This window comes from Musa acuminata, chromosome BXJ1-9 (genome assembly GCF_036884655.1).
Source record: "Musa acuminata AAA Group cultivar baxijiao chromosome BXJ1-9, Cavendish_Baxijiao_AAA, whole genome shotgun sequence".
In the NCBI taxonomy this organism is placed as follows: Eukaryota; Viridiplantae; Streptophyta; class Magnoliopsida; order Zingiberales; family Musaceae; genus Musa; species Musa acuminata.
Genome location: NC_088335.1, coordinates 9207086 through 9220000, shown reverse-complemented (window position 1 = coordinate 9220000; position 12915 = coordinate 9207086). Strand labels below are relative to the sequence as shown.

The 12915-nt window shown below is 38.6% G+C and overlaps 2 protein-coding genes across 6 annotated transcripts in view; one reads left to right on the top strand and one right to left on the bottom strand.

Moving 5' to 3' along the window:
• The window catches only part of LOC135593069 (oxysterol-binding protein-related protein 4C-like), a 7533-nt gene extending 1159 nt beyond the window's left edge, over nucleotides 1–6374 (top strand). For both annotated transcript variants that reach the window (XM_065082876.1, XM_065082877.1), the window contains exons 2-8: nucleotides 1–120; nucleotides 1448–1693; nucleotides 2079–2175; nucleotides 2427–2721; nucleotides 2822–2924; nucleotides 3708–3993; nucleotides 5971–6374. The exon at nucleotides 1–120 is cut by the window's left edge and continues 48 nt beyond it. In XM_065082876.1, coding sequence (XP_064938948.1) covers nucleotides 1–120; nucleotides 1448–1693; nucleotides 2079–2175; nucleotides 2427–2721; nucleotides 2822–2924; nucleotides 3708–3962 — 1116 coding nt within the window. In that variant the 3' untranslated portion in view covers nucleotides 3963–3993; nucleotides 5971–6374. The remainder of the gene's footprint in view (nucleotides 121–1447; nucleotides 1694–2078; nucleotides 2176–2426; nucleotides 2722–2821; nucleotides 2925–3707; nucleotides 3994–5970) is intronic.
• On the bottom strand, nucleotides 4676–12915 carry LOC103997888 (subtilisin-like protease SBT2.5). 4 transcript variants are annotated; one of them, XM_065082874.1, is made up of 12 exons: nucleotides 12718–12915; nucleotides 12381–12529; nucleotides 11751–11965; nucleotides 10721–10865; nucleotides 10215–10609; nucleotides 9573–9668; nucleotides 9419–9491; nucleotides 8589–8874; nucleotides 7456–7781; nucleotides 6004–6271; nucleotides 5576–5857; nucleotides 4676–5213 (listed from the first exon to the last, which is right to left on the bottom strand). In XM_065082874.1, exons 3-12 carry the CDS (start codon nucleotides 11924–11926, stop codon nucleotides 4807–4809), a joined length of 2454 nt encoding a protein of 817 aa, XP_064938946.1. In that variant the 5' UTR covers nucleotides 11927–11965; nucleotides 12381–12529; nucleotides 12718–12915; the 3' UTR covers nucleotides 4676–4806. The 4 variants fall into 4 exon arrangements, with proteins under 4 accessions (XP_064938946.1, XP_064938947.1, XP_009417497.2 ...); XM_065082875.1 differs by having other exon boundaries at nucleotides 12381–12471; XM_009419222.3 differs by lacking the exon at nucleotides 12381–12529 and adding an exon at nucleotides 12100–12321.

Here is a 12915-nt window from a genome sequence, read left to right as displayed (position 1 = left end):
ACGCCGCCGCTGTCGCTGGATGGAGGACTGGCTGCGGAGCACCGCCCCCCCAACCTTCTTCGACGGGTGTTGAGTTTCTTCGGGAGCGTACGGCCAGGATCCGATCTCACTCAATTCCAGGCGAGTGCTCTCTGCGCAATCTCGATATTAATTGTAGCTTTGACCTCATTTGATGTTCATGATGCGACAATATTAGAAGCAATTGAAGATTGCATGGTTCAAATTGTCCCAGAATTAAATAACGATGGAGTGTCGAATCAAGAATTGGATAGGTCGTCAGATGATCGCCGGTGCTTGGAGTAATAACGAAAGCATTAATTAGACGTATATCCAGTCCAACACATCTGAGCTTTATTAGTAGTTTGTTGGCGAAGAGGCATGTTAGGTGTGCATGCATTGCGCAAGATTATCTTTGCAACATTTCTGAACCTTATCCTAGTCGTTAGGAGTCATTTGTCTAGTATAGTTTTTGGGTTAGATGACTGAATTTGCACTTTATTTCATGTTCCTCTCAATGGTCAGGAAATTGCTGGGTGGCCTTTGGTCAAGGAAAGGGAAATAGTTGGCTGCACTTGATAGTGACGGTGGTAGTGGGTTTTACCTTAATGTTTAAATGTGGGGAAAACCCGAGAATGAAATGGCTGTTGTGGATATTTATGTACGAGGTGAAACTTGATTGAACTGTGTAAGCATCATTTCCATACTGTGCGGCCCATAGGAGATGAAATACCTATTCTTGTATTTGTCAGAAGTCAACGAGGTGATAATTTTCACATCAAGAGGGTCACATGCTTGGACATAGATATTAGTCATAGGTTGTATTCTTCATGTTATACTAATCTCAAATGATAAAGAGAGAATTAGGTTCCTTATCAAGATTCTTTGTATCGGTGCACTAGGTGACAGCAAGAGGGCAGAAGATAAATGATATCCTCTCTGCATCTGTAAGTTATTTCAGACATGATCGTTTTACTAGGAGTGTTCTTCTACTCTTGTTTAATTTAAATAAGTGATTTGAATAATACTGGACCATATAGGTCAATACAGGATTGCAATTAGTTTTGTATTATTTTTTGTGTAACAACTGGGCAATAGAGGTCCATGCTGCTGGTTCGACCAACAACTGAAGTTGGTATGAGATTTCAATAGCTTTGGTTTCAGTAGCTTCACTGTTTCTATAAAAACTTGATAGGATTGCCTAAGAGCAAGTTCAGAATACCATTATCATATGCTTCATGATATTGATCGATAACATGTTTTACCAATGACTCATTCATATACTCTTAACTGAAATACTTGATTGTTTTCATCCATGAGATCATCAATTAGCTAATTGTTGCACTTATCTTACCTCTCAAAATGTTTATTCTTAGTAAAACCAAAACTATTGGTCTTTTAAGTATTTCAATATTAAAATTGGAAACTGTGCTTTGTTCTGGACATTCAGTTACCTTCTCTCTTCAACATGCCAAAATCACAACTTCAATGCTATGGGGAAGCAGTTTACTGTTTCGGTGAGGACTACTTAAACAAATGTGCCAAAGGAAAGAGCAGCCTTGAAAGGTTTGCTTCGGTAGTGGCATGGAGCATATCAACTACAAGACCTGCATTATTTGGACAGGCTCCTTTCAATCCCATTCTAGGAGAAACTCATCATGTCTCCAGGGGATCCCTCAACGTGCTCCTCGAGCAGGTGATGACTTGACATTGCAAACGTTATTCTCCTCCTTTGTTCAAGACCTCATTTTTGTTTCTATGGATGGTTAGTAACCTGTGTGCACTTTAAATTGAGAAATCATTTTTTTAAGTCTTGTTAGCAGATTATATCTACTGTGTTAACTTAGTGATAATTAGATAAAACAACTATGGGCAAAATCCATCACCTGAAGTGGCAAACATGTTTGAAATCATAGTTTCAGTGTCTTCAACTCGAACTTCAGAAAACAAACTTTAGTCTTTAATGCTTCCAAATTATTATTCTGTCCTTAGCCTTGTAAGAACACAACAACTGCGAAGCTCCTGTAAGACATCAGACAAATATTTCTTTCTTAACCTTTATGGTATCTATGTTTTGTTAGGTCTCACATCACCCCCCAGTGTCTGCCCTCCATGCAACTGATGCAAAGGATAATGTAGAACTGATATGGTGCCACAAACCAGTTCCCAGGTTCCATGGTATATCTCAGAAACTTCCCGTCGCTAGATTTATTATCTTCGCCATACACAGAGTATAATATATTACTTCTATTTGATTCAATCCAACCTAATATATTTGACATCACACCTGTAATCCTGTTGTGTTTAAGTCCACTTCATCACAATCTGTGATGCCAGAACTTAAGGTGAATCCAGTGTTATGTTTGACTTAATTTTCATCAATGCTACCATCAACTCATATCATGCTCTGGTATCTTTGAATCTGGAAGGTGCAAGTGTTGAAGCTGTAATCAAAGGAAAGAGGCACCTGAGGCTCTTGAAGTTTGGTGAGAACTACGAGATGGATTCACCAAACTTGTTGATAAAATTACTTCCAACAACTGGTGCTGATTGGGTTGGGGATGTAAGCATCAGGTGTAAAGATTCTGGTCTTGAGGCAGATCTCTGCTATTACAAGAGCCATGCATTCCTCGGATTTGGTGGCAGCTCTAAGTCTGTCAGGGGAAAGATATTTCACTCAAAGACACTAAAGACTATCTACGAGATCGACGGCCAGTGGGACAGGTATGTTGGTCATTTGGTTCATTCGTAGATCCAATCAGCACTTTGTTTCAACTTCAAAAGTTCGTGTACAATGAAGCATGGTGGATCATTTATTCTGCAGAATTGTCAAACTGAAGGATGTCCACAGCGGGGAGGTCACAATCTTGTATGATGCCAAGAAAGCCATCTCAGGACTTAAGACTCCTATTCTGCAGGCTCCACAGGTACCCCATCAGCTCGCTCTATTTTCAAGTCTTAAATTCTAGTCTGGTCTGGGTATTATTATTCTTGAGGGCCTAAAAGAAACATGGATCAGACTATGATACCAACAATGCCAACAACTAAAGTAATTATTCAGGCACCAAAATCTTGAACTAAATCTTACCCATAGTTGTAAAAAGATATATTCTGAGCTAAAGAAAAAAAGAAAACCATAGTAAAGTAATTGTGCAGGTATCAAAATCGGTGCCAAACATTTTCAATCCTGAAAACGATGGAAGAACCCCTATCGAAATCCTTATTTCAAGGTGTTCTTACAAAGTAAAAGGAGTTTGAGATATTGTAACAAGGAGTCATACCTGCCATCTATATCACTAATTGTAACAAGGAGAAGAAAAATAACAATACCATCCAGCATAATACAATGGGCCCACAAACCAAGCAAGCAGTATCATGAAAACTATGCAACATCTAGTTATCTCTTAGGATGTATGTAGAACTTGTTTGTGTAGATTTGCTTGTGTAAACTTGACAGCATTCATCAGTAGATTTGAGGAATGCACTTCCTATTGGAAAGAGAGAGAGAGAGAGAGAGAGAGAGAGAGAGAGAGCGAGAGAGAGAGTTTGGTTGACGTCTATATACTTTTGACTTGATGTTTCTAATCCTCCGGTAAATGTAAATTCTTTTTTCATTACTCCTTGCAGAGTAACATTTGCGTGTAAAAATCATACAAACAATTAGTATTCGAAACATGCCAACATTTGGGGTCTTGTGTGTTTTTGGACAGAACTTGTGGCCTACCGAATCAGCTACGGTGTGGAGCGAAGTAAGCCAAGCCATTTTGAATAAGGAATGGGGAAAAGCTTCAGCGGCAAAGCAGATCATAGAGGAGAAGCAGAGGAAGCTGCAACGAGAACGGAAATCTAGTGGGGAACTTTGGGTCCCCAAGCATTTCACGGTCACCCATACCAAGGAAAATGAGTGGGATTGCTCGCCCTTGGAGCAGTCGGTCCCACCTGCTCCAATTATCGTTCATCCCTGACAAATAAAAAAGTAAAAAAGAAAATAAACAGGTATTTAAGTCTTCTTCCCTTGTATTCGTTAAAATAAACAGATATTTTATTTATTGATTTATGATGCTCTAATATTCTGATTGTCTTTAATTGGTGGAACACTTTGGATTTCTTTTTACGAATATATGGATGCTTAACAAAGTACAAGTTGCAAGTTAGAAGCATGTAGCAATCACTGATCGTATTAGAGTTTCATCAAATTTACATATTTCTAGTTGTAGCCTATGCTGGACGACGATATCTATCTTCTATGCCTCTTAAACTTTTCAGCTTTGTTAATTCCATCATCAACATGGAAAGATTTTTTCTACTTGCAAAAACAGACGAACCAAAACCTTAGCATTGTTAGTCCTATTGTGTCGGTCTAGCCCTTTGTGAGCCTCCTTCCCACAAGATCTGGCTACTTACGGTTATCAATAAAGTTTCAATGAGATGGATAATTGTTTCCCTATCCATCATCAAATTCAGCATGAATTTTTAACTCCTCCACATCCAACTGTGTCAAATCATGATACAAATTGTGAGTGAATCTAAATCTTTGCTCGCTGAATTAGAGAGAGTTACTTGTACCATGCAATTTTATGGGATAAAATAATAACAATAATGAACTACTATACTAATGTCAAGTTGTATGGTTTGATAATGACTGTTAAATTACCGATTGGTCCTGCTCTTTGGTAAGTAGCAGAAACTTCAAAATACCATAAGATTTATATTGCTTCATCTTCATCACACTGACAGATGATGTTTAGCTTTTTATTATATAATCTACAAAGAATAATATCAAGCGCCAAGATGAAGACATTGTATCTCCTAGCTATCAAAGCCCATGGCCACCACTGGGATCCTCACCCTGTGGCCCCTATCGCCTTTCATGAGAATCTCACCGAAGCTGTATCCGCCGGTCACTGACCTGACTGTGAGAGACACAGTTATCTCATGGGATGCTCCGGACAGCACTGTCATCGCCGGAGGACTGGCTTCGAGTGCGATCTCAGGGGACATTCTAGTAGTGATGACGTATGTTTCGGTATCGGCTACATTGGTCACTGTTCTCTTCACTGTTTGAGTTCCTTCCAGATGGGAGATGGTGATGGATGGGCTGTTTAGATCGGCTGGTAGGCCTGTGGTGCTGTTGCAAGCCGAGCTAGTGATGTTACGTACCTCATTAGGATCCACATCTGGTACTGAACACAAGAACCCGATGTAGTCTTCATAAGCTGCAAAAATGAATAATTCAACATTAAGAAGAAACACCATGGATGCCTAAAAATGAAAAGTCTTGAATCATACAATCAAAAGAAATAAAACTTGTGTGGCAAAAACAGGTCTTATTCTGTTGAAGAATTTAAGACCGACTTGACGGTCTAGTATCTATTTAGAGGGTCTTTTCATATAAAAGCCCAACTAAAAATATAATTGCCATATGAAACAAGTAGTTCATAGTAAATTTAAAACTATATGTCATGGAAAACCCTAAATCTGAACAATTAATTGTAGAAATATAATAATTTTTAATCACCAAGATGTAAGTAATAATAACCTAGAAGATTGGCATTTCCTACTCAACAAGGAGACTTACTTGTATCTAGGATGAGTCCTGGATCCAGAGCAGCTTTTGGATTGACAGCACCGCTACCATAATCGAATGGTGTAGCCTGCACCAGTGTCATGATTTCTGTTTCAGAATATTGCTGTGCTAAAATAGGTCGGCCACCTCGATCCAAAGTAGTTGCTGTTGTCATTAGAGCCGACTTGATAGCACCGGGGCTCCAATGTGGATTCTTTTGCTTTATGAGGGCTGCAATCCCAGCGATGTGTGGAGCAGCCATACTGGTTCCAGAAACCATAGCAAAGCCTTCTCCTGCATATATTGTATTAGTCTTTGCAATTCTACAAAATATCCTTTAACTCGTATTTATTTTGAACTTCAATTACCATATTCTGGGCCTCTAATTGCATTTTCTTTTGTGACAGCAAAGGAACATGATAAAACTCAAGCACATTTACCTATGTAGTTAGCCTCATCTGTTCCATTTGGCGCCCAAGCAGCCCAAATAAGATTGCCTGGAGCTAGTATATCTGGCTTAAGTACATCAGCATCCTGAAAGCTGAAATCTTTTACGTCTGGTCCTCGGGAGGAGAATAATGCCACCTGAGGAGCTGATTTATGCAGTATGGGTGCCAAACCATCAGCTATGCTGGCTGTCGCATCGAAACTTATTGGTCGACCCGCCCAGTCTCTTGTGGTCGAACAGTTGTAGTAGTCGATAAGTTCCTGAGATTGATAATATAAGATTAACATCAAACCAAATTCAGAAAATCGTTGTAAAATACTGGTTCTGGCAAATTCAATAAATGGTAGGAACATGCATTGCTTACTCATTTGCATCATTGACATGTGTAACATCACTTCATAGAATTGAAGGTTACGAATGCCGTAGGTGAATAGATTTTTGGTTATACAAAAATCTACAGGATCAAAAGCAATTAAAGTAATCATATTTTGGTTAATATGTAAACTTCCCTTGACAAGGTGGTTTGGTTTAAAGCTAAGTCAGTAACTTGCCAGATGTATTAGCAAGCAAAAAATATAAAAAGGTCAAACTGCATCCTTAACAGCAAGACACATAATCATCGGTGATAATAAAACAATTTATCCAGTTAATACATTTAGCAATGACAATATAGCTTATATATGTCTACATATAAAAAGGACTATGTATTCAATCAATGTTTGTACATGTAAGCTCCCGATAGATTGGAGCCCAAAATGGGCATCATTTGATTTGGTACAAGACCATTGAAAGAGGAAGCAAAGCTTACGATTCTACCAAGAATATAGGGTAAAAAGCTCAAAAATGATAGATGCATAAAGGTCATGGGCACTTTCCCAAAGCACTGATTGAATTTTCATCTCAGTTTATAACACATTAAAAATAGCCATGCTTCAAACAAGATGGTTGTGTTAGAAACGTCATTTGCAAAGTCCATCAACCTGACCGTGTCCATCTAAATTAAATCCAGACGAGATATTTCCATCCCAAAAAGTTAATGTACTCACCTGGAAAGAATACAAAGAGAACTTTGACCCATACTTCTTAGATGTGGCTTTTGGCTATTTAGCTTTATCTAGAAATATATGCTCCACCAACTTAAGGGAAGCTATTGCACCACAGATTCATGAAATTAATTTTCAACCATGATAAAATTTAATTCTAAAGATTCTAAAAATTTCTTGGTATTCAAGCTTGAGCTAGGTGTAGAATTCAATTCCTGCAGATTCACAATTTAAAGTATTATATTGGACTTTGATACAAGTTAGTTATAGGAATATCTAGTTTTCATTCATCTGAAATCAACAATGTAAATAAATTCACATTTAAAGTCATCCTGAAACTGAATGTTTCTTCAAGTGCATGGCACATAAGAATCGAATAATGGTTGTATGATATTTGGTACCTTCGTTTTTCTGGCATCCGTGATGAGGATCCCAGGAGTATCAACAGGTACAGGATCAAATTTGGCACCCGGATAGGTGTTCTCGACAGCAACAATGAAGCCTGCTGCACCAAGACTTTTTGCTGTCTCAGACACCTTTTTAATTGATGCAGTTCCCGAAACAAAATTGAAAGAATATCCACATAGAAGAATATTTCCCTCCACCTTGTTCCTATTCAACAGTTCAGGCCTTTGGCAGTCTAGTGGGTTGTATTTCAACAAAGACAAATCTAGCATGACATCATTAGCGGAAACCAGATTGAATGACTTGTTCCCATGCGTTGAAGCTGCAGGTGGAGAATGAAAATGACATCAATGTTAAACTTGAAAAATTCAATATCATGTTGTAACTTACGAACCACATATGAAAGAACAAAACGACCTAAGTTACAGAACTGAATAAACTTGCAACAATTACATGTCAGATGTTTGATATATCAAACAAAAAAGAAGCATACAACCAAATTACCAAGGAAGCAAAAAAATATACCTGATTCCTTTCTGCTACTCCACTGCTCATCACCAGAAATGCATGAAAATATTACACTGTGTAATCCGAGTCAACTATAGAGCATAACTAGATTTTGAGTGCTCAAATGACAGGTCAAAATAATACGTAACTGTTGTTTGATGTTAATTGGAAGAGAAATTTACTAAGATATGTTATAGTTGTGCTCCTTCACAGCCTGGAAGACCAGGGTTCAGGTCGAAACAACCCCTCTATATTTAAAGGTAAGCATTGGCGGGAGCAGCACAGTTACAGGCATAAGTATATGAAGAGTTTCACTTGTAAGTTTTAATGATTACATAAAATGTTCTTGTCACTTCCTTTGGGTCCACCAAGTACTAGGTTATCAAAGACAACCAACTCACACAAAAGAAAATTTGTTCATTGTCAAGTCCATAATAGAACATGACTGATCCTTTCTAAAATTTCTTCTTGTCGTAATGTGTATATGTTTTATCAAAGACAACTCTAATTATGATTGTCTTGCAAATTTGTAAAAACACCATGAAGCAAGATACTGAGGCTTTAGGCTGTAAATGATTCCTCATACAAGATGCAGGAGAATATATCAACAGCTTAAACTTACGTGACAATCCAAGCCCAGGTAAAATTTTTCCGTTTCCCAGGGTCAAATTATTTTTGTATCTACGGTCATCAATAGCAGCAGCTACAGTAGTGATCCATGGACTGAAAGACACCAAGGTTTTAGGGAATGGACCCCCATTTCCAGCAGCCTGAGCAACAAACACTCCAGCTCTCACAGCAGAAAGAAGTGCAGCATCAAAAGGATTCAAAAATGTGGCTTTGGTTGTTGTCGGTGGACTGTTTGGCCCCACCGAAAGATTAAGAATATCAACGCCATCAAGAACAGCCTGTTTGAAAACACTCACCAGGTTAAGTACATAAAAGGGTATTTCAGAGATTCAAGAACGGAACTCCACGAAGTTGAAAAAGATTATATAACTTGAAGATAAATTACATTAAGTGATCTAATCTATTAAAGTTCCTGTGGCTTATCAACTGGCTCTGACTTCAGCAATGAGAACCTGATACTTTTCACGTTCCTCAACTAAGATGCTCCACTAATAAGAACATCCATAAGGTGCATGCCGTCTGTGTTTATGATGCCTACATGTTCTCAAGGACAATTTTGTGCAGTGGCATAAGGACTATACAGAAAATGAATAAATATAAAGTGGACAAACAAAAAATGAGAGCAATTAGCAACCATGAATTTGATGTCCAGGTATTAGCAAACAGCTCAGGCCTTCCAAAATTATCTATCGCCAATCCTATAGGTGGTCAATAATGACCCAAATTATCATGTTCCCAACAAAAGCAGAGTAGAACTCTGACCATCACCAATCGCATTCATTCTGACATAACTGCTCAAATTAATCAGTTTTTCTTGCATACCTGCTCGATAGCAGCAACAACATCAGATATATATCCCCCAAAGAGCCTATAGAGAACCTTGTACACAGCAATCCTGAGGACAGATAACCACACATGATATCCTAAAACTGAAATTTGCGGTAAACAGTTTACACCATGAGTCAAAACACTTTACCTGGCACGCGGTGCCATGCCACTTGCCTTTCCAAACTCATATCCATGCATTTTGACACGGATTCCATTGTTTCCAGCAGCAATAGCTGCTGTATGGCTAGCCGCAACATAAAAGGCATCAGAATTTACCATGATACAGAAATAAAAGCATACAGAAGCATGGAGGACCAAGAAAGATCAAAAGACAACAGATTTTAAGATTGCATAAACCAAAATATTAACAGGATACTCTCTTGTGAGAACAAATGTCATTTCATGGATATTGCTAGTGCAGTCATTATAAATAGTTATTTTCACTGACAAACAAGTAAATGTCGAAGAGAAATTGTGATTTGCAGAACTAACCTACAAGACTTATAAGGATCTTCATTTCATAATTCACAACATCAGACCAAGCAGGCAGGACATGTTTACATTTAATTTTCAGTCAGCAAAATTTAGTTATTTAGGTTAACTAAATGTCCTCTCTTTCATGGCCTACAGCTGAGCAAGTACAAATAAGACACATCCAGTATCTTGAAGAGGTAAGCTGATCCATTGATTTGGCATGATATGTTCTAGATATTATGTCATTTCTCAAAAATTCCCAGGATTCGCCAAGGAATTGGTACTCAGGCACAAAATAATCCATTAAGGTACACACCTTCCATGACCATCACCATCCAAAGGTGATGGAAAATCAATTGCTGGATTAAATGCACCAGCCGCAATTGCTGCTTTTGCAAAATGCTGTGCTCCAATAATCTTCCCATTGCAAAAATCCCTCTGAGTCTCTGGATCAACTTCACACTTTCCTCTGTAACGAGGAAGAGGCCCATATGGCTCAGTATTGTGTGTCGAAAAGCTAGGATGCTTTGGATAAATTCCCGAGTCCACAAAACCAATTACAATGTCTTCTCCTGCTCTGTCAAAACCACCACGTGTTGGCCAGACACCTGTTGGTAAACCCAGAAATTGAGGGGTGTGTGTGGTGAATTTCTTTATTTTCATGTCTTTCTCCACATATTTGACCCCAGGTGCCTTGCTGAGAGCTTCAGCCTGGTGAAATAATTGATCACATAAATATAACAGGTGATGGAGAACAAATTGAACACTAATTCAACAGTTCTGCATGTGACAGATTCCAATCAATCTACTGATGTGTCTTACCTGTTCAGCAGAGATGTGAACTGCAAAACCATTAACAAGATGTCGATAGCTGTAGAGCTTCTTATAGGTCCCAACTTCAAAGAGTGAATCAAGAAGAGCATCATGCTTTTTCTCCAGGTGAAGGGCATAAGATGTAACAGACTCACTGCTAGGAAGAAGATAGCATAAGAGACCTTAACAACTTTGTAAGGACTATGCAGTCTTTAGCATATGAAAAGGCACCACAATCCTAATAACAAGGATTTCACATGGTCTTAATTTTGAAACTGACATTTGTTTCCCCTTTTCTCTCTCTATTATGACGATGATATTTCACAGTCACCACTTCCCAATACAAAAATGCTACATCAGTTAATTATTTATGTAGCTCCATAGGTGTCGATAAACTACATAGGAAACCTGGCATTATATAAAGAAAACATATGATTTGATAAATTACCATAGGACACATTTCGAACATATGGAAATGGAGCCAAACGAAGAATTTGTTCTTGATTCAAGTGACTGTTGAAGACGAAATGCTAAGTATTGTACACCCTACAAAAAACACCCCTTTAACGGAAATTTCTAGACAACCAAAGTAAAATATGAGAAGCAAGTCAGTAAAGCATGCAAAAAGCATGACCTGATACTGCAAGATGATATCTAGTTCAAAAGGTAGAACTAGCATTTGCCTTTCTCGACCAAGATGGACCGAGCTTCAAACACCATCATTATAATGGAAACAAATGCTTTACTATCTTAGAATGTTATAACCAAAATAATATTCAGTAATTCCAAGTGAAGATCAATGCTAAAATAAGGGAACAAAAAGATGGCCCAGTGCATGAAGTTCCTGCTTGTGCAAGGTCTGACGATGATCAATGTGCAACCTTACCTCTGCAAGTGGAGGGGTTATTTCTATGACTACACAATAACAGAAAGAAACGGTTCCATCTAAATCATCTTTACCAACACAAACAATCACTACTAATTTTGAATTTTCGCCAGAAGCAACATATAAGTCAAAAGGATGGAAGCTAATACCCACCTGGTGATGTCCATCTCTTCCACTAAATCTATAGCTGTTGCAGAGAATCCATCAACACCACCACTGTAACTCACAACAGGCTCTCCTTCCACGGTCACGATATATACCTCCCCACTTCCCAAAGCTAGCAGTGGTACTGAAAAGAAAAGCATGCTCACAAGTTCTATCCCTCTCATCTTTGCTAATTTGTCGACTGACTGACGCTATACAATAACCTGCAAGTTTGAAGCACATGGAAGAGGGAAAAGTCATCAGTAGTTAAGGAAATTTTGTCTTCCCGGAAGAAAGGGGGAAAATTATTACTGATTTGAAATTTTAAAATGATTGAAAGAAATATATCATGTCTCACATTAAAGTGTAGAAGCCATCCTTAAAGCAATACAGTTATTCATGTCACTTCCATATGAACCCCCTTCCATCATGGCAATTAGAAGTATTCAATAAGACATAGCATTACGAGTCCAGGAAACAATTTGAAGAATCTACTATTCCAAAAGGCTATGAAGGAATCCAAACAGAGAAGGCCCAGCATCAAGGATCAAATAGATTCTTCAAATTGATACTATGATAGCTGTCAAGAACATATTTATTTTGATTATAAATCATGATCATAGAACTATTAAATCTTACCACACTAAGAAAGGCTAGAACAACCATGAACTGAACCATTCTGCCATTGCACTGGCGTGGGTCGAAGCCAATCAAAAGACTGTATACCGCACTTCATGCAAAGACCAAAAAGCGACGATTATTCTTTTATTTTTTGTTTCAAAAGATGCCTAGTGATGGAGAAAGCAGCATTAGAAATCAACGAACACTCCACTTGATAGCTTAGTAGTCACGAACAAAAGGCAAACTCTTATGATCCGCACTTGAAAGAAGTGACGACAATAGGGAAGAGCGGGAGACAAAGTGCCTCCTGCTCTTCTGTGCAAACCAAGCATCGATTCAGGGCTCCAGAACTCACCAGACGCCCACCGCTCCACCAGGAAGCTTGGATCGGAGCAGCTCCTCGACAACGCGGTGACCAACAACCAACAGGACCTGCCGCAGACCGCTGAGGTGAGAGGGATCGAGCGTGTGAAAGGGGAATAGGGTTCTACATGTATCGAAGGGTCGAAAGAGCTGAGTATGACGGAGGTCGGAGCTCTTTTAATGGAGGAGG